Here is a 22,560-nt window from a genome sequence, read left to right on the forward strand (position 1 = left end):
AAACGTTTATTACCACTTTATTACCTAATTAGCCTAAAACTAAATTGAAACTGTGCAAAATAATATAAGCAGACGTTGACATTATTTAAACGATCATGTTTATAGATCAGCAGTGACCGATGGAAAAGAAGAGGGTAATAACATTTATATGCCACAACGCATACATAAAATGCTCACTTGTTTATTGGTCTCCTCTCATAGTGTTTTCAGGTGCGTGTTGACCTTGCCGGAAATTCTATCTTCGCCACTCCCTATTATTCATTGGAAATTTATTTGGGAGGCTGGTGTTTAAAGGGGTCGTTCCAGAATTAATAAAAAAAAAAAGAAGAAAAATTAGACATAATATAGTGAATGACAATAATATTCTAACAAAGCTAGAACCAGTCCAGTATCTTCTATGGATCCAGCCATCTCCCCATTCATTGCCCTGCTAGATTTTCTTCAGACTGGCAGCTCAGGAGGCATGTCCTTTCTGCTTCAGCTCCTCCCCCTCCCTGTCATAGATTGTATAGGCAGATCGTTCTGTTTCACTGTCTGTGCCTCCTCTCTAGAAGAAGCTTTACAAATGCCCCCATTACATGCCTTTTTTAGAGGGAGAGCCCAGCCCTATATAACTGAAGAAGAGGGAGAACCTGTAGCATACGCACAGTGAGAGGATGAGCAGGAGAGGGGAGAGCTCAACTCTGTATGTAAACAGTGCTGTATGAAGGCCCTCTCCAATATGTTTCCTAAAGGGGTTTTCCCATCTTGGGCATTTATGACATAGCCACAGGATATGCCATAAATGTCCGATAAATGCGGGTCCCACCTCTGGCACCCGCACCTATCTTTAGAACGGGGCCCCCTAAACCCCGTTCTACCATGCTTGACTCGTGGTCTGGAGTCACGAAAACAGCTAAGCTACGCTGTTTTCGTAACTCCCATAGAAGTGAATGGGAGTTATGGAAACAGCGTAGCACACCCTTTAATGTGTGAGTCTCTATCCACACTACAAGCTTTGTTTCCGAATAAAAGCAACTTTTCTGCTTCCTTACTAACAAGCAGAGAAGAAATTTTCTATGGGCTGGTGGCAGTTAGTGGGTGGAAGTGAACCTTTGGGTCCTCCCTCATTCAACTCAGCAGGAGGACATGCACATTACTATACAGAGTACACACCAGGGGGCACCATTATAATGAAGTAAAGGAAATATCCTGCAACTGTAGAATTTTGTAACATAAGGTAATTTAGAAAACAAATAAATTTTTAATGCTGAATTATATTGCAATAACTTTGAATACTTAGACAACCTCTTTGATACAAGGAACAGAGGAGACTTCTAAAGACTGCTATGACTTCCTATCTTGGGACAATAGATAGAATCCATAGTTTGGATCGGTGGGGTCCGGCTGCTGAGACTCCCACCGTTGCTAAAACGAAGAAGCATAAGCGCTTAGCTAAGACATTCTATGTGAGCCATCTTTAGCCTGACGAGCGCTGATCACAGCTGAAGGAGCATAGTGCTTAGCTAAATGCTTCTGCTTCTTCGTTTAAACAACGGTGGAGGGTTCAGCATCCGGATCCCCACCGACCCAAGCTTTTGATATGTCTCTATGACATATCAAAAGTGTGATGAAAGTGTAGTTACTCTTTAAAGATAGTCAATGAGGTAAATACCACCCATTGATGGTCTTCTTTCTTTTGAGAGTCTTTCTGCTTATTGAGTGTGGCTTCCTGCTCTAGAGTACAGCTGATGCCCATTAAAATCAATAGATTCCTATTCATTTCAATCGATTTTTTTCTAATGCTTAATTTTCTCTTTCTCTAAAATAAAAACATGTCTTATTGGGGATTGCCAGCTACAATAAAAGTTTTTGATTGCTTGGCAACTCTAATAACATACCTTTTCTTTTAAATGAATTGTCCATCAGTTGCCTTAAAAAAAAAGATAATAACACAGTTAGAATCTGGAACATCAAAACACTGAAATGATAATACCATCTCCATGCTGAGTGAATGGCATGTGGTAGAAAGAACTCAATGTTTATGGACCGCTATTTAAGAAGTGTTTCTTTTCAATTGAATAACACCTAGGAATTTACTGAATTGACACTTGGCTTCTATAAAATAAAAGTGCCGGGTGGATTTGAGTTACCATGAGATAAATATTCCATTAGAGTACCTTAAAATTGGCAGAGCAAAGTACCTTATTACCAATGTAGCCATTATAGACACAGGATATCACAGAGACACAACACAAGGGACGATATTTTTAAACCTTAAGGCCTCATGCACACGACCGTATTTTTTCCCACCCATAAATACTGGTGTAAATACGGGTCCGGTGTCACCCGTATTCCACCCGTATTTACGGGCATGTTTTTGGCCGCAAAATAGCACTGCACTAATCGGCAGCCCTTCTCTCTATCAGTGCAGGATAGAGAGAAGGGACAACCCTTTCTGTAATAAAAGTTAAAGAAATTCATACTTACCCGGCCGTTGTCTTGGTGACGCGTCCCTCTCTTCACATCCAGCCCGACCTCCCTGGATGACGCGACAGTCCATGTGACCGCTGCAGCATGTGATTGACCTGTGATTGGCTGCAGCGGTCACATGGGCTGAAACGTCATCCAGGGATGTCGGGCCGGATGTCGAGAGGGACGCGTCACCAAGGCAACGGCCGGGAGACCGGACTGGAGGAAGCAGGAAGTTCTCGGTAAGTATGAACGTCTTTTATTTTTTATTTTTTTAGAGGTTGCTCTATATTCTGATCGGAATTCACTGTCCATGGTGCTGAAAGAGTTACTGCCGATCAGTTAACTCTTTCAGCACCCTGGACAGTGACTATTTACTGACGTCGCCTAGCAACGCTGCCGTAATGACGGGTGCACACATGTAGCCACCCGTCATTACGGGAACTCCATAGACTTCTATGGGCTGTCCGTGCCGTTATTACGGCCTGAAATAGAACATGTTCTATCTTTTTCAACGGCACGGGCACCTTCCCGTAAGAAAACGGGAAGGTACCCGTGGCCAATAGAAGTCTATGAGCCGTTATTACGGGTCGTAATTACGACCCGTAATAACGGGAGTTTTTACAGTCGTGTGCATGAGGCCTTACAGGTTCATACCTTTTCTCTAAGGTTATAGCTCAAAATTGTTTCTTGGAACATAATACAATATTATCACTCGTAAATCTAAATATAACAATTTTAGGTGTTTCTAAGAAAGGCAGAACTGATCTGTACTGTGGAAGAATGTACAAACCAAGTATAAGTATATTATACACTAGGCAGCCGTAATCCAGTCTACTCGATGGTATTTCACACAATCTAGCCATCCAACTAAATTCATTACAGCGATCAAGAGAGAAGCAGACTTTACTGTAAGCCAGGATATGAATGTGGATTTGGCTGTCATTTATAGGCTGGTCCATGACGGACAGTTGACTAGGGGCAGGATACATGAACCACTGAACCTTTTCTCCAGCTTAAGTGCTGTCACATTGATGCAATTCATGCGTGTCCAAGCATTGATGGCTAAACCATTTTGAGCTGTGTAACTTAGCAATAGGAATTCTACACATGTAGGTAACAAACACGAGCTTATAATAGTGACATTATATTGTTTATCATTCAGTATTTTAATCTTTGGGATGCATAAATATGAATAGAACTCTGGAAAATAGTTCCTATGAACTGGATAAGTTACATGAAGCATAAATCTGCAAACTATTGCTGCAAGAGAATGCAATGTACTGATATTGTTTTAGTCATTGCCTATGTCTTTTGAAAATGAGAAGACAAAAAGGTAAAAAGATAATTTTTCTCCATACCTTTTATTTAAAAAAATACTTCCACTATTCACTGTATAGCCTTGGAGGTATATAGAGTTATTCCTTACTGGTGACCCTCATCATTGTCCTAAACATAGTGGGTACAGAAGCACCAAAACCTTTAATGCACTGCTGAGGTTTTATTTGGAAAGCAGGGCATACCGTCAATCATGTGATCCATGTGGAATATGAAATATTACACCAATGGTCTCCTTTATAAACTATGTCATATTTACTTTATTTTTTAACAAATCTGAAAATGCTGAACGGAAACGAATTGATTAAATCTTACCGCTATGTAGAGTTTGATCTGTTGCAAGCTGAAACATAATAACCGGTCTGGATATTTTTTCAAAGAGAATCGTAATTTTAGTTGGTCCTTAATTAGAACACCTCTTGGCTAGCTAGGTTGCCAATTCCTGGTATTATCATACTGGTGCTACGTGTATCTACTAAGCCTTTTAAACAAAACATGTCTGTCTGCATAGTATCAAAATAAATTCTCCATTCATATAGTAATTCCACTCATGACTTAAGAATGCCAACTGGAGACCAGCCTGCAACATTTGAAACTACTTAGCAGACCTTTTATTTTTTAAGGTTATTATTGTAATCTAACCCTTCAAGAAATAGGGAGTGACAGTCAGGAATTTACCTCGCCAACGTGAGTCAAACTCGTTTCATCAATTGCCAAATGGAGATTGCAGATAGAAAATAGCAATTAAGAAAATGTGTTTAGAACCAGTCAGTGAAGAATAGTAGGTTATTCCAAGTCTGACAGTTTTCCGTGAAAGGAGCTTTGTTTCTAGTTAAGGTTATTCTTCCGCTGCCTTATTGAGAGTAATTGCAGATGTTAGTTGTGATCAAAATACATAGAATGTCCCAAAAGCTTGAGATTGTTTTACAACCTTTAGTTTTCCATCACATTCCGGGGTTGGTTTTTGTCTTTTTTTTTTATTTTTTTTAGAGACATTGGAAAATGTTCTGGTTATTTTGCAAGATTAAGAGCTTCCTTTGGCAAAATGACAAGGAGGAAATTTAAGGAACAAGAGTATTTAAGTATTAAGTAAAAGCTAATCTGTCTTTTGTAAAAATGTAGACGGATTAGGCCATTAAACTCTACATGCCTGGCAGGTTTAGGTCATTCTCGAAGCTCTAGGAGGAAACATTTTGTAGATAAGATGAGCTAAGTATTGTCACTATTAGCTCTCCTTTGATGTTTTATTGTATAGCTCACCTACAGTATAGGATATTTACTCATATCTAATAGTATAGCCAGTGTTCTTGTGTGACAGGAGATCAATTATAGGTCATTGATAATAAGTTAAGCATAACAAGCATTTGCAATATGTAAAAGATAGTTGTCGTGACACGCCAGATGAAATACTATATTACTATAAAGATGTGTCCTTCCTTACCTTTGCTCTTAACTCAACATATACTTAGATGTGTGGCGCGAGATGACCAGCTTTGAAAAAAATAAATAAATCATGATTTCGCAATACTCTGTCACGAGATGTGTATGCCACATTTGTCAATGTGTGACCACTCAGTGGTTGTAATGTGAATTCCAGCAGGTCAAGAATATTGTTTTGCATTTGTTTCATGAGCAAATGGAGACCTTAGCCAAATTAAAGCAAAGGCAAAGGTGGATACATCAGTATAAATGGGGTTTACCATCATGGCAAGTGATATAATATCACTAGGATTTTTTTTTGTGTGTTTGTATTTTGTATTTTGGATGTATTTTTTTAAGTATTTCTGTATTAGGTCTTGTAGGTATATGCAATTCAGAGGCTGTGTGCATACACATATTTACAAGCCCATAATCAGGCCTATATATTACGTGAACAGCAGCGCTCCCATCCAGGTAACCCTCTCATTCCACAACTTAGTGGTACATGCAGAGCTACTGGACAGGAGTGGAGCTGTCCAGGGAAAAGTTCAGAATTCAGACATATCCATTCCACCGCATCGATGGGAGTCAAAACAGTCAGACCTCTCCCCATTAGCAAGTAGCAGCATATCTTAGTGACATGCTGTCACTTGCATTGTTGGAAAAATAACTTGAATTACTCTAGACCACTACAGGAGCCAGTTTGTTTCTTGTTTAGCAGCCGGGCAATAAGAACTTCCGTAGACAGCAATCCCCAAAAAAACTGAGGCTCCAGCAGAACATCTCTGGGTAAAATAGCTATCAGACTCCTTGTAGTTGTCAGAGCCTGGTAATAGGGTTATCAGAAATAAGACAATCACCTAATTAGAACCGTCATTTTATGATATATTAGCATCTGTAACGGTCTCTCTTTGGATAATAAAAAAGCTGCTATTGGAGCTAGATAGTATAGTTTATAGGTCCAATAATTTGTATGCATACATATAATTGATGTCCTGTGATAATAAAACATTTCCAACTGATATTTGTTTTTGTGTAATTTCCTTTTGTTACTTTATGCACAATAATTGCTTTAAATAATACAATTTTGTGCTACAGTGTGTGGCAATTTTTTATGTACATTTTGATTAAAAACATTTTTTTCAAACTTGGTGTTATAGCAGTAGGATATTGTGTACTTTTTACTTATCTACTCTAACTGTATTAAAGTAGAAGACTACAAAAAGGCAACTGTAGGCCATGTTTTATCTCTACAAAAATGCTGTATGGGATTAATAGGCAAAACATTGAATGAGAATTAGATTACCTACTTGTGATAAAATAATCTCGAGGGCACCTTTTTTTTTTTTTTTTTAATAAGACTTCTTGGCCCTCCTTGATACTGGTAACTGAATGTATATATCTAATAACTCCATATGATTAAACTTCTGTATTATTATATGGCGCCCCTTAAAAGTAATGGGTCACCATGTAATACTTTGTTGCCAAGTCCTCTAGGACATGAGTTCAAATTGCCTATCTTGAAGTTTATAGATATGGCATTTTACAGGTGTAATAACCCATAAGGCACATGGAGATTAAAAGTCTCTATCCTGCCATCACTGGCAACCGCCCTTTAAAAATGTTAAGCTCAATGGGCCTTAAAGAGTTAAAAGAGCAAATCTTTCTTTTTTTTTTTAAGAAATAGAATGGATGTAAATGTTCCCGGAGTCTCATTATGAACTCCTGCTGTTTTTCATTAGCCTAGACAGTTATTCATCATTATGGTTTTATACTGCATGCTTCAGTATACTAAATAGCTTATGAAAATAAATAGCAAAAACCATGAGATTAAAAACAGAAGTCCAATTTTCTTTCTACTTTGATAAAAATGTATTTAGAATTGTCTGCCAGAAGTAAAATCGGTATACAGAAGTGACTAAAATAATGTGTGTCCTGTGTTAAATTTGCATGCTCGATATAGCACAATAAAATCTAACTACGTACAGCTTTGCCACATTGAATTAATTGAAATTTAACTCTTATGGCTTATCACTAAAATAATGCACAAATTCAGCCACTTTTGCTTTTCGATGTCATTGAATAAACCGATTTTTTCCACCTTTTAAAAAACAAAGCATCCATATATGCATACATTCAAGTTAGCAACATTATATCTAAATTTTCGTCCAGTGACATCACTTTAATGTGCCCTAACAGGAAGTTTATATTGCTGTACACCAGTCTCATAATATACCAGACCTGAATTGATATGGTTTTTCTGCTCGCTAGCAAAATCATTTAAAAAAATACAATAGTTCAATTAAAAATGCATAATTCACATAGTACTTTATCATTTTAGCCCTAGTTTTCCTCTGTCGCCATTTTGAATTAAAGGGTAACTAAACGTTCAACAAACTTCGGACATGTCATAGTGACACGTCAGAAGTTTTAATTGGTGGGGGTCTGAGCACTGAGACCCCCACCAATCGCTAAGATGAAGCGGCAGAAGTACTCGTGTGAGCGTTCAGCAGCATAGTTTCTGTTTGGCTTTTCAAGAAAGCCGATGTAGTGGAGTACGGGCTCATAGACTTTCTACTGAACAGAAACTAAGCGGCTGAGCGCTCACATGAGAACTTCTGCTGCTTCATTTTAGCGATTGGTCGGGCTCCCAGTGCTCGGACCCCCACCAATCAAAACTTCTGACATGTCACTATGACGTGTCAGAAGTTTGTTGAACGTTTAGTTAGCCTTTAACTCAAAGTTCATTTTTTGCACCCTCTCTAATTCACCGAAGTCTTGCATACATTTCTGACACCCAGATGTCTTTCTAGGGTAATTTGAAAAAATTCTGATTAAATTTTTACCCAAAACTCAGTATTTATCTATGTCACTATTTTATTGAAAGCAGATAGATTTACGATAATTTCTTAACAAAACAAAAATTAAATTATTCTTAATACCCTCAATAAAAAAAATTGTACTTTCTGTTTCTATTGACTCTCAAAACGTATATTAATATGCTTATGTCAATACTTTGACAATTTTGTGGTTTACCTGTAGGGAACAGGAAGGAACCTAATGTTTATCCTAATGAAAAACATGTTGATGAGTTCAAATAAGGTTACATGAGTATTGACTGACCTACTCTGGTATTTGGTTATACAAACCTAGCCTGGCCTTGTGTTAAGATACTGATCTAAGTTTGACACTTAGTTTGACAGTTTTGTTTGTTTGTTTAAATGAGGATGCAAATTCAGGAAAATTGCTAACGATTACATTTGCAAAGGAAGAGGAAATGCAAATGAGAGGTAAAAAGCAAATTGCATGTTTACCTAGTAAAATGTTTATTTTAGAGCTGAAGTGGAAAATCCTGGAATATTATAAATGGTAAAATTACTTAATATCTGGAGCATTAAATTGAACGTGAGAATGTTGAGTATATTTATGCCACAAATTAGGTTAAAATTAGGTTGCTAAGTTTCAGTACTAAAAAAAATTGTCCTTCACCAAAACATTTACAGAATGTTGCAATATTTTGCTAAGTAATTGACCTAGGGAGTATCATGATATAATGATAATTGTAATGATCTAATGATCTATGTAATTCATTGCATCACTATCATGATAGTTGAAGCACAGATGCAATTTCTATTTAAGGGTAATTTTATATGAAGTTGAGCAGTAATCTCCGATGAAAAAGTTATGTCATGGCGTATAATCCATTGGCATTCTACCGGCTTTGTAACCTTTTATTGTATGATTTATACCAAGACCAAGAAACTCTTCTTCAAGTGTCTCCCACATTGATCTTTATTTTGTGACACGCAAATCATCACTTACATTCACTCAGAAAGTAACAAAGAATAGAAAATTATTTTTTGGGTTGTTTTGTTTTGTTTTTTTATGGATCCTTATTGAATCTATTTATAAATACCTCAAGGGTTGGAAGTTATGTATACAATTATACTTATAAGCCAAAATTTACTAATAATAAGACCGGAATCGTTGTAAAAACGTTGGCATGGCGACCCTAAAATTATTAGAATGGTCATCCTATCAGGACAGCTGATTTTGTAAGTAAAACTGCTGCTGATCAGCTGAACATCATGGGCATGGAATCTGAAACAACCAGCCACAGGGGACGTTTACATAGCACCTATACAGATGAATAGTCAACCATGTAATTCACTACTCCAGAGTGGGATCTGCTCTTTTGAGTGGTTCCTTAAGCAGGTTTATCGGGCAGACGAATGTTCATATAACGTTCGTTGCCGATAATTGCCCTGTGTAAACAGGGGAACGATCAGCGGATGACCGAGCAAACGTTTGATCATCTGATGGTCGTATCGTTTAAAAAAAGTGAAATAGTGTAAACAGGGAGTTGCGCTGCCGACATGATAATAATGAAAAGGGACGAGCGATCGGAGTAACAACCGCTCGTCCACATCCATAGTTCTGTGTGACAGTAGCAAACGAGTGCCGATCAATGATGTCTCGTTGATCTGCACTCACTGCATCGGCCGCTTATCGCCTACTGTAAAAGGGCCTTTACTCTAGCTAATATAGGGTCCCAAACAGGTAATTTGGGCTACTAAGTGTGGTAGAGATTGTACAGCCAAGGTTCTATTTTTATACACATTTTGTACCCGTGTCTTTAACCAAACTATGGCCCTTTAAAGAAAATCCCTCCCTATTAGAAAAATAAGACCCAATCTGGGAATTTCAAGATGATTGTAATTAGTATTTATACACCATGTCAAGTCTGTAATAAAATTTCCTTTAGCTGCGCCAAGCCCCACGTTCTTGCTTTACAAAAAGTGGAAATTAATGTGACTTGAATAAACACAGTTTGGCTAATTTTATTTATTTTTTTAGTTTGTGTAACTGCAAAGAATTAGAAATTGAAATTCCAGCTTTGCATTACTTTTAATTAAATTTCAAAATGAAACAGAAAGGATATTGTTCTTTCCAAAGGAAGAAAGTAAGATAGACTGACGGCAGATGTTGGAGCCCTGTCGAATGGAATAGGTCTAGACATGAATAATTTTCTTTAGCAATTGTGTGGGCTGACTTTGTAAGTGGAAATAAACATTTTATTGACAGGTCTAATTTTCGTTGACATTTACTTTGTATTCCTTTCCTACTCAGACTAAGCAGCAAATCTGTATAATAATATCTAAATAGATGTAATTCCCTTTGACCTTATCCATCATTCTAAAGTAAATTCTGTCTGCAAAAAGTGCTGTAACCTAATGTTAACCAAGTCCATTGAAGTGCACTCACTATGTGGATTATCTATGGATTCAAGTAATTCTGAAGATGAAAGTGTTATGTTGGATAATGTGAGGTTTTCATCTTGCTATGATTAACAATTTTTACCTAAAGCAAGAATATAGTCATTTTAGTGATGATTCTTACTATACATTTTATGTTTTGTAAACATTTTTGCCTTCTCTAGCCCTAAAGATCAACTTGTACATTTAATTGTTAATAGATCCCTTATATTTGTATTTATTTTTTTATTTTGTCTTTCTTATACTGGGTGTGCATTAAATAAAATTAGATGGATATTAACCGCAGACTGTACTACATTCCCTTGTCTGTACAGTACTTTACAAAATCAGATACTTACATAGATAGCAGAGGGCCACTGTGGAGAACTGTATGTGGGCTCCCTGCTCTCCAACAGCCAACTGGCAAAGAGTAAAGTGATCATTGTCAATCCAGAACCTTATATCTCTAGAGCAAATCCCTCACCAGATTCTTTGGTGGACTACAAACCATAAGAAAGTCATGGGAACAATTCGGGACATCCCTCGCATGCAAACTAGTACATACTGTAATATTTTGTTATAAAGATGGTAGACCCTCTTACCTATAGAGCCCCTCTACAGTTGCACAGGCTTCACATATGATATGTCCGACCCTGTAAAAAAATATTAGAATATCATAGACTCTGAAATAGGTCCCCATCTTTGTTTATTTTGAGTCCAGTGGTGCTCAAGTAGCCACATTATGGTATTTGAATGGCAAATAGTACTTCCTGTTACCCCTTCAGCTCTTGTAGTTAGATATATAGCAAAAGGTGGTCACCAGGAGAGGAAGGCAAGTGGTTGCTAGGTAACCTGAGCTACTACACTAAAGCTCCCCATTTTGGGTATTAGATTCTTAATGATGTTTGGTTCAGTTCTTTACATTCTATGACTTTGAACACTTATCCTTCTTGTATTGCCCACTGACATTAGCTGAAAGCCAGCTGAACCACCCGCTTTGAAGCTTCATAGAAAGGTTATTTTTGAAACATCCATGCTGTCACATATTATCAGTGGTTAAAAGTTTATTAAATGATTCGAGGCTATATGACTGTCAATTTTAATGCATGTTTACCAACACAGCTGATCCGGAGGAGCACATTTTCTCTGTAAATTAAATTCCAAATGAACAAGGAGTTTGAAGAGGCGCATATTGTTCCGACCCTTTATTAACATTAAATGTCAGCGTATTAATTTCTGTGCCTTGAGCCTGAATGTTGGGAACGCTGCCAGCCTATTTAATAAGAAGTCTGCTTTAATAAACACTTACAGTACAGTTACTGCTCAAAACAAAGTGCTTATGAATTGCACAGCTGACAGCAAATTATAGTTGTTAAATGGATAGTTTAAGAAATAACAGAAAATGTGCAAAAATGAACGGGATTCACAGCCTTTCTAGTAGAACCCACATAAACACTCAGAGGCTTTTTCCAGCGTTGCACTATTGATTTTCTAACTAACGTATTCACAATTCCTATACGATTGAGCAAAAAAATCAGTGATCGCTTTTTATCTGGCATTGAATGATTTTCGCTCAACAAGTAACAACCAAAAATGAATTCATATGCGGGTGACTTATAGAAATGTGTAAAAATGACTAGTGAACGCGTCACCGTATCCATGATAATGTAAAAGGCACAGACAGGTTTACATTATTTTATTGCTAAACTGTGTGTCCAACTGTCAATTTAGAAGTTTGTCACACATGTAAGCATATATGGTGGCTCACCTCTGTGAGTCTTTTCTGCCATTAAAGGGAAAGGAGAGGGTTCATGTGACACACTGCCCTGTAGTGAATCATGAAGATCAGGAGTCATGGTGGAGGCTTCTTAGCCTTGGTGATTGTTTGCCACTTTTGAGGCTATTCATTGGCATAATTGAAGCCGCAAGTTTTGCTTTGATCGAATATCTCTGCATGACATCCATCCGGGAGATCTTCAAGATTATTGTACATTAAGACTTTCACTTTATCCTGAGGAGACTAATTTATTACTTACTCGTCCTAAAATACAGCTTGGATTATAGTCCAGAGCCTCATTCACAATTGAATGTGAAGTCTCTCTGCACTCCTTTCCGGCTGAATGTCTGCACAGAGCTAGCACTGTTGATTTTCAGTTTAGAAAGTATGTTTGTACACCAGGCACTGTACAGTGAAATGTAGAAAAAAAAATAGCCCTTGCATTTCATTATAGTAGCTAATTTTTCTGTCTACAAGATTGTCGACTGTTTCCAATGGCAACTAGATGTGATGCATCGCTGAGTAGTAATATCGGCTGTAACTCAGGGCTTACAAAATAATTTTCGGAACTTCTTGTGAAGAAACAGTAAAATGGTAATGAAAGGTTGAATAAACACCTTAAAGAGACTTGTTGACATACTGGCTATATTTCCCCAACAAAATGTTGTATTAAATAGCAGCTAGTTTATTATGCAATTTTATACATTTGTTAATATTTTCATTTTTTATTGTTTCTGTGTTTGTGTTTTGACTTTGAATTTGACCCAACCTTTGCTATTGTTCTTACGATGTACAACAAGGCAACAATAGTATTTACAGCTAGCACTGGAAACGTGAAGGTAGAATAACTCAATTACTGTTAGGAGTAGCGTAGGCAAGCCTTGATGTTATACATACACTTCACACGTGAGCTCTTACTGGAAAGATAATTGCATGTTCTGTCAATCCAGCACATAGGCGCTCCTCAATACATAGATGTGAAGACGCACATTGTTGTTGCATAACGACAGAAGATTATGTCGTTGGGGAGGGGGGAATCACTATTTTTTTTCAAGCGGGCTTATCATTACCATATTTTCTTTTTATGGAGATTAGAAAAACTGACAAATTAAATCCCAGGAGACTCCACTTATGCATAGACTACATTCACTCGGAAAGCCCTGGAGTCCTAATTAAAGCTAGGATATGTATTTCATTATTCTTTACCTGTGTAAGCAGATTTAGAACGTATCTTTTGGGATTGTGAGAAAGGAGCTTTGGGAACACAACGGCTTCTGCTCATATTAGGTTTTTGACTGCCTCTTAATATTTCCAGTTATTTGATGGAAAGGTTTTGTTTTGTGCCTATATAACACTGCTATTTTCTGTCTCTCGCAACTAAATATACTTGGTTTGTTGGGCTTTTTTTATTTGATGATCCCTTTATGGTGTGTGACTTAATGATATGTGCTGCAGTAGCTATATTTACATGACAGCAGCAGAAAGTGACAATTTTTACCCTTGGGTGATGTTGATATAGCAAGTTTTAGTTGTTCCAAGTAAGATCCCCTTTTGTGTTATCTCCTAATGATGGATTTTCAGAGCTCTGAAGGAAGGCAGCACCAGAGCCATGAAATCCCGCTACACCCCCTCCTTTCCCTCTATAAACTGTATTTGCAAACTTTAAAATGAGCCAGAAGGCAGAGAATAATCTGTTATAAATTTCAAGTGAAATTAAAAGTGACACAAACACACTCAGTTGTAAGAAGTTTACTTTTATTTGCTTTGAATGTGGTTTTCACTTATTTGTATGTACAGTTTGCATTTTGATATAATATTTACACCTATTCTCTTCACAATGCAACTCGATGCCAACAGATCATAAAACTTTTATTGTTGCTCATGTCTCATTTTCACAAGGGGTCTCAGACTGAGGAATATATCCAACATAATTGTTTTGATTTGTACGCCTAGTGTACATTGGCACTTAGTATGTCAGCCATACTTTGAGGATACGCTAGAAACCAGGGTTACATGGATTGAGCATGATAGTCCATATGCCTAAAACGATGCCGTTCACTATAAACCTGCAGCAGGTCAAATGAACCTGTGTCTTTATTGTATAGCAGAAAATTAGGTTACCATAAACAGCGGCCTTTATCTTGTCAGTAGCTGTCCCTGGTCAAAGGGAACATTTCTGAAACTGGCCTGCACTCATTTCTGTTTATGAACCCCTTGATGTTTCAACATACCTGATAATATTTGTCATTTACCAAACTTTATATTTTAAATTTATGCAAATTGGGTCCTGTAATATAAATCACAATACATGTTTCTTACCATTTGGCCTCCTTTACATTAATGAAATGCGTATCCAACTCCCAAAAAAATATATTTAAAGCCTCAGTTATAAGACTGGTGGAACAGTCAGTTTAGATATGATGTCGGGGCTGAATAGTTGTATTCACCCTGATATTGATTAAATAAAATGTTGCTATAGGCTTTTGTCCACTTTACCCTATGGGAGAAGGGAGTAGCACAGATTGACTGGGAACTGGACAGTTCCAATAAATAAAATCATCATATATTTTTTAAAATTATGCTTAATAAACATTTTTATTTAGTGAATAGACTATTCAATTAAATGATCTAAGAAAGTAAAAAACATAATCTGTTATTTTGTTATTATTGGATGTAAACTATGTAAAATAAAAGCCCCTTTGATGAAACTCATCAGGTTTGCCTAGAAGCCAAATATGTTTGAGAAATCTACCACTAATGTTGACTAAATTTCAAGATATGCATACGTACTATTCAATTACGATTGTATTCCCTTTGTTTGGTTGTTGTATTGGTTATTAACAATAATCTTTATATAGCGCCAACATATTCTGCAGCACCTTACAATTCAGAGGAACAATGTACAGGCAATGTCAGACATTACATAGTGATAAAACTAATATAGAATTCAAACAAGGAATGAGGACCCCGCTCACAAGAGCTTACAATCTATGAGGAAATATTAAGAGATATAAGAGGAGTGAGGACCCTGCTCACAAGAGCTTACAATCTATGAGGAAATAGTAAGAGATACAAGAGGAGTGAGGATCCTGCTCACAAGAGCTTACAATCTATGAGGAAATATTAAGAGATACAAGAGGAGTGAGGACCCTGCTCACAAGAGCTTACAATCTATGAGGAAATAGTAAGAGATACAAGAGGAGTGAGGACCCTGCTCACAAGAGCTTACAATCTATGAGGAAATAGTAAGAGATACAAGAGGGGTGAGGACCCTGCTCACAAGAGCTTACAATCTATGAGGAAATAGTAAGAGAAACAAGAGGAGTGAGGACCCTGCTCACAAGAGCTTACAATCTATGAGGAAATAGTAAGAGAAACAAGAGGAGTGAGGACCCTGCTCACAAGAGCTTACAATCTATGAGGAAATAGTAAGAGATACAAGAGGAGAGAGGACCCTGCTCACAAGAGCTTACAATCTATGAGGAAATAGTAAGAGATACAAGAGGAGTGAGGACCCTGCTCACAAGAGCTTACAATCTATGAGGAAATAGTAAGAGATACAAGAGAAGTGAGGACCCTGCTCACAAGAGCTTACAATCTATGAGGAAATAGTAAGAGATACAAGGGGAGTGAGGACCCTGCTCACAAGAGCTTACAATCTATGAGGAAATAGTAAGAGATACAAGAGGAGAGAGGACCCTGCTCACAAGAGCTTACATTCTATGAGGATATAGTAAGAGATACAAGAGGAGTGAGGACCCTGCTCACAAGAGCTTACAATCTATGAGGAAATAGTAAGAGATACAAGAGGAGTGAGGACCCTGCTCACAAGAGCTTACAATATATGAGGAAATAGTAAGAGATTCAAGAGGAGTGAGGTCTCTGCTCACAAGAGCTTACAATCTATGAGGAAATAGTAAGAAATACAGGAAGAGTGAGGACCCTGTTCACAAGAGCTTACAATCTATGAGGAAATAGTAAGAGACACAAGAGGAGTGAGGACCCTGCTCACAAGAGCTTACAATCTATGAGGAAATAGTAAGAGATACAAGAGGAGTGAGAACCCTGCTCACAAGAGTTTACAATCTATGAGGAAATAGTAAGAGATACAAGAGGAGTGAGGACCCTGCTCACAAGAGCTTACAATCTATGAGGAAATAGTAAGAGATACAAGAGGAGTGAGAACCCTGCTCACAAGAGCTTACAATCTATGAGGAAATATTAAGAGATACAAGAGGAGTGAGGACCCTGCTCACAAGAGCTTACAATCTATGAGGAAATAGTAAGAGATACAAGAGGAGTGAGGACCCTGCTCACAAGAGCTTACAATCTATGAGGAAATAGTAAGAGATACAAGAGGAGTGAGGACCCTGCTCACAAGAGCTTACAATCTATGAGGAAATAGTAAGAGATACAAGAGGAGTGAGGGCCCTGCTCACAAGAGCTTACAATCTATGAGGAAATAGTAAGAGATACAAGAGGAGTGAGGACCCTGCTCACAAGAGCTTACAATCTATGAGGAAATAGTAAGAGATACAAGAGGAGTGAGGGCCCTGCTCACAAGAGCTTACAATCTATGAGGAAATAGTAAGAGATACAAGAGGAGTGAGGACCCTGCTCACAAGAGCTTACAATCTATGAGGAAATAGTAAGAGATACAAGAGGAGTGAGGACCCCGCTCACTAGAGCTTACAATCTATTAGGGAATAGTAAGAGATACAGGAGGAGTGAGGACCCTGCTCACAAGAGCTTACAATCTATGAGGAAATAGTAAGAGATACAAGAGGAGTGAGGACCCTGCTCACAAGAGCTTACAATCTATGAGGAAATAGTAAGAGATACAAGAGGAGTGAGGACCCTGCTCACAAGAGCTTACACTCTATGAGGAAATAGTAAGAGATACAAGAGGAGTGAGGACCCTTCTCACAAGAGCTTACAATCTATGAGGATATAGTAAGAGATACAAGAGGAGTGAGGTCCCTACTCACAATAGTTTACAATCTATGAGGAAATAGTAAGAGAAACAAGAGGAGTGAGGACCCCGCTCACAAGAGCTTACAATCTATGAGGAAATAGTAAGAGATACAAGAGGAGTGAGGACCCTGATCACAAGAGCTTACAATCTATGAGGAAATAGTAAGAGATACAAGAGGAGTAAGGACCCTGCTCACAAGAGCTTACAATCTATGAGGAAATAGTAAGAGATACAAGAGGAGTGGGGACCCTGCTCACAAGAGCTTACAATCTATGAGGAAATAGTAAGAGATACAAGATGAGCGAGGACCCTGATCACAAGAGCTTACAATCTATGAGGGAATAGTAAGAGATACAAGAGGAGTGAGGACCCTGCTCACAAGAGCTTACACTCTATGAGGAAATAGTAAGAGATACAAGAGGAGTGAGGACCCTGCTCAGAAGAGTTTACAACCTATGAGGAAATAGTAAGAGATACAAGAGGAGTGAGGACCCTGCTCAGAAGAGTTTACAACCTATGAGGAAATAGTAAGAGATACTATTTGGGATAGGGCTACATTGGCACATCATTTTTACAATAATTTACACCAAAAATTAGCATAAACTTGGTGCAAATCTTCTCCTGCTCCTACCATTTCAATTGCTGGCGCACGGACATCTAAAGAGGCACCACATTTATTAATCGGTGTACGCCACTTAATAAATTTGATTCATCTTACCTTCACGTATTATGGTTTTAGACTGGTAAATGAAGCGCCATTATAAGTAGCTCTTTCCTTATGTTTAAGGCCCCATGCACACGACCGTGCCCGCAATCACGGCCCGCGATTGCGGGCACGGCCGGCCGCTGACTGACAGACGCATTTTCGGGCTGTGCTCCCATACAAAGTATGGGAGCACGTCCCGCAAAATGCGAAAGAACGGACATGTTCCATAATTCCCGGAACATTTCTACGGCACTGACACCCTTCCGTAGTGCTACGGAAAGGTGTCAGTGTTCAATGAAAGTGAATGGCTCCGTTTTTGCGGACCGCAGCTGCGGTCCGCAAAAACGGAGGTTTTTTGCTGTCGTGTGCATGGGACCTTAAGCAGAACATTGAGTTATTTTATGTAAAGTGGGCCACATTCATGAAAATTCACTTTTATCCTGCACTTGTTTTAATTGATGAAGCCCAGTGTTAATTTTTTCTCATTTTACTACTACGGGTATACACAACAAATAATTTAGAGTTTTTATACATGTTTCTAGTCTATCTGCTGAGATTTTTGTGTGCATTTTAGCAATAACAGTACAGTATTTGGGCAGCCCATAAGAATAGTTACTGTACTAAGGTGTTTTTGTGAATGTATAAAAAAAGAAAACATCTGCTCTCTTCTGCAATGTGTTGTAAACTCTGCTTTACTCGTTAACATCTGGTTTTAGATAGGTAATGAGGTTCGCAATGTGATATGTCACCTGTGGTTATCTTCAGTTGAAGGATGTGAGCTCATTTCCAAAGCTCTGCAGCTTATAGTGAAATTACATTATTTATGCATAAAATTTTCTCTGCAGTCAAAGCAATTTCATTATCACTGGCTGGTCTAAATTTCAGGTTTTCAGATATTTTTTCACATTAACTAATGCATATGTGACAATATATATATTTGTTTTTTTTATTCTTTATTGCAGATACAGAACTGGGTGTCAGTTTACTGACAACAAACAAATGCAACGATGGTTCAGGTCCAGTTGCACCAAAAGTGTCGGGACTAGAAAGAAGTCAAGAGAAGAGTCAAGATAGCAGTGCTGAGCTGCAGTTTGAGACTTCAGTGTGCAAGGAACTAGGACCACCATCAATAGCTACCATTCAACCTGAATTAGAGCCACAGCCATTGCTGTTGTCTTCTCCAGGACCAATTGTGGTCTCTCAATCAGGGACACCTGCACAGACACAGACTAAACCTCTGCAGCTTCCGCGTGCTCCAATAGAGCAAGAAACTCCATTGCCACCTCAACCACAAGTGCAGCTGCCACAAAAGGCTCGGCCACCCTCTCAACCGCCTATTCAGCCAAGCCCACCAGTAGTGCAAGCACGACCTCCATCCCAATCTTTGCCCCAGACATTGTGTAACTACAACAGCAGAAGCATAAGTGTGAACAGTTTAAGGTTGGTTAAAAGATATTTTCTTTTTCATATTATGTTTGCATAATTTGAAATAAATTGGATTTCTAATGAATTAGACCCTGAGAACCTAACAAATAAAATAGAAAAATAAATAAACTAGTTTTGGTAAAAAGTGGAGCAGATGAGCATAGTAACTGAAACAAAGTGCAGGGTGTCCATGTCTTTATCTGGACACCTGTTACAGCCAACACAACTATACAAATATAAAAATGATAAACTTCTAGCCATAGATTCTAAATATCACTAGTAGTTGCACATGGGACATAACACACCATTGATGGAGCATTGCCTACTCTATAATAGTGTTGATGATAATACTATTATTAACACATAACGTAAAGCAAAATATGGCAACACATATAATCTAGTACTGGAACTTACCAAATAACTTTGAGTAAAGTCATTATCTATGTCCAGCTATCAATCTTTTGTTCCAGCTATTGCAGTTGTGTAATCGATTTTTACAATTATTTAACAATTGTTTACATATTGGAAGGGATAATGGCGGGATTTTACTACAACTTCTATCTTTATTTCTGCAGCAGCAGCAGAAGTAGCACTCCTGCCAAAAGTCAAGTGCCACCATCCCATTTGGCTCATCATCCGTCAGCTTCTCCATACCCCACATCTTTACCAAGCCACAGTCCCTTGCATAGCTTTACACCAACCAGCCAACCTCCTGCTCACCAGCACCACCCAAATATGTTTGCCCCACCTGCTGCTTTACCTCCTCCACCTCCACTGACTTCAGGGACCCATCCAGTTCCAGGACATCCAGCTAACAGCACTTACTCAGGTAATTATAAAGTTTAACCTCTATAAGTAGCTGGAACCAAGTTTAATATTTAACAAATTAACCCTTGGAACTAAGCACAAATTGTAAATTAAATTTGAATGAAGAATATTTTGGATATACACATTTGATGTTAAAATAATTACAAACAATCTTTCTTACCCTATTTGCAGAGCAAGACCTTCTTAGACAAGAGCTGAACACACGCTTTTTGGCTTCGCAAAGTGCAGATCGCGGGGCATCTTTAGGGCCGCCACCATATCTGAGGACAGAATTCCATCAACACCAACATCAACACCAGCACACGCATCAGCACACGCACCAGCACACCTTCACACCTTTCCCGCACGCCATCCCACCTACTGCTATTATGCCGACTCCAGCACCGCCCATGGTGCGTACCCCAGGCAGAAATGTGAGGATAAGTAGAAAACAATTCTATTCATTGTTAGTCTGGTTGTTGCATACATTAAAGGTCTTCTGCTATCTGTATAATAGATATTTAACTTTTATTTGATTACAGGATATATAATCGAAACATTGGTTAGGTGCTATTGGATTATACATGTATACAATATACTGTACTTTTAATTGTTGATTGTTAATTTTTGCAGTTTTTTGTTTACATTTAATTTAAACTAGCAGTTTATATTTCTAGATAGAAAAATAAAACATGTCTTCCAGTCAGGATAGTTACTGCAGGCCAATAAGAAAGTATACCGTACACAATTTGTATCGGCCTTTTAGTGCCTATTTTAAGAAAATTATTTTTATACTATTTTCGAAAAAATACCCTTAAAATACTAACCTGTTTAATATTTACCGTAGTCTAAAACCAACACTTTTGTAAAACTGTTAAGTGATTCACAATATAAGCAGTCCAATGACCAACAACGTATCTCACCAGTGAAGTAGTTTATGGAAGCAGTCATATTATTATATATCTTTTTGGAAATTGTGTAAAAATACATAAAATATTTCGCCTGATTATTACTGTTACTTGCCAACAATCCATAAAATGTAGAAGCTTGTAAATTGCTAGCTTATATATAAATAATATAATTTGGAATAAATTATAGTTGTATAAGGAGATAATAAAAACAACATGGTTTATAGGCATCATTTATCAAACTCTCCTGAATGCTGAACCGGAGACTGTACTAGATTTATGCTGCAAGTGCATCACAAGAAAAGTTATTGCTAAAGAAATCTGATGCTTTACATTTTCCAGCTATTTGGGTCTCATAAGCAGTTGAACTATACTTCATTTTTAGTTTGTTTTATAAAGATTGCCCAGTTTCTGACCTATGCATTTAAATGTAGAAAAGTAGTAAATAATATTATATAAAACTTCAGATAGTATCATGTTTTCAGTCTTTCTTCATGAACCAAGTAGAGGATATGCTTTTGATAAGTGAGCCCACAAAACGTAACTTTAAGCTCCTGGGCTTCTATGCAAAATCGTACTGGTCTTTAGACTCCTTATATGGGCAAAACGCTCTTTTGGGCCTCCCTAAATTCGAGGGCTCATTTGTGATTTCAACCACTGCAACACCTATAGTTCTGCCCTGACTGAAGCTTGACTTTGAGCAACTGATAAACCATAAAAATGTATGGTGGTTTGCAATGTGCCTCTGCTTTTGGTCCTTTTGGAACAGCACCTGGCAGACACAATTAATGTTAGCTAAATGGATAACATTAGCTGTAACATTATATTACCAGGGAGCCCATACTCATTAGACCAATGTCGGCCTATCCTGCTGGTTTTTGACAGATCTCTCAACTATCTAATGTTTACGGGGGCTCCAACATGTTCATCAGCAGATCTAGAGGGATGGATGATTTCAATACGCGGAAATATTTGTTTCACCTGGAGAAAAGCAGAGGTTTGTGATAGTAGCATATCCTCCTCTCCCCACTGGAACAAACATGAAGCTCGGACGAGCTGAGTATGTGTGTTTAGAGGGAGGTCAGGGGAGAAAGCTGTCAGCCGACAGCTATCTTAGGTGTATGGCCAGCATTTCTGATTATAAGTATATACTAAGAGATTTCTATTTAGCCATTTTTTTATATATATTATTGTCACCAATGGTCAGCCTACAATTTGAATAATACTTTTTGGTATTTAAGTGGTTTTAATTGAAAGAATCGAGCATCATTTAATAATTTTGGGAAACTTTTGACTCCGTAAAGTGAAGGTTTATGATTAAAAAAAAATGACTGATTTTACCAGCTGACACCTTAGGTGAGGGATCCCTTTCACAAGGTCTATGGTACCATCCATAAATAGACAACAAGCTCTGTGGGTGTTTGAACATTTCTGTCTATAGAAATAAAATTGTTAGAGAAATATATAAATAAATACATGGCTGTGCTTGAGAAACACCA

The 22,560-nt window shown here is 37.8% G+C and overlaps 1 protein-coding gene across 2 annotated transcripts in view; it reads left to right on the forward strand.

Annotated features, from left to right (window-relative positions):
* The window catches only part of AUTS2 (activator of transcription and developmental regulator AUTS2), a 1,220,758-nt gene that overhangs the window by 1,171,251 nt on the left and 26,947 nt on the right, over positions 1–22,560 (forward strand). The window contains exons 7-9 of one of the 2 annotated variants that reach the window (XM_075852897.1): positions 18,884–19,361; positions 19,922–20,175; positions 20,346–20,587. In XM_075852897.1, coding sequence (XP_075709012.1) covers positions 18,884–19,361; positions 19,922–20,175; positions 20,346–20,587 — 974 coding nt within the window. The remainder of the gene's footprint in view (positions 1–18,883; positions 19,362–19,921; positions 20,176–20,345; positions 20,588–22,560) is intronic. The other variant, XM_075852898.1, reaches the window with a different exon arrangement.

Source organism: Rhinoderma darwinii, chromosome 2 (assembly GCF_050947455.1).
Source record: "Rhinoderma darwinii isolate aRhiDar2 chromosome 2, aRhiDar2.hap1, whole genome shotgun sequence".
NCBI classification, from domain to species: domain Eukaryota; kingdom Metazoa; phylum Chordata; class Amphibia; order Anura; family Rhinodermatidae; genus Rhinoderma; species Rhinoderma darwinii.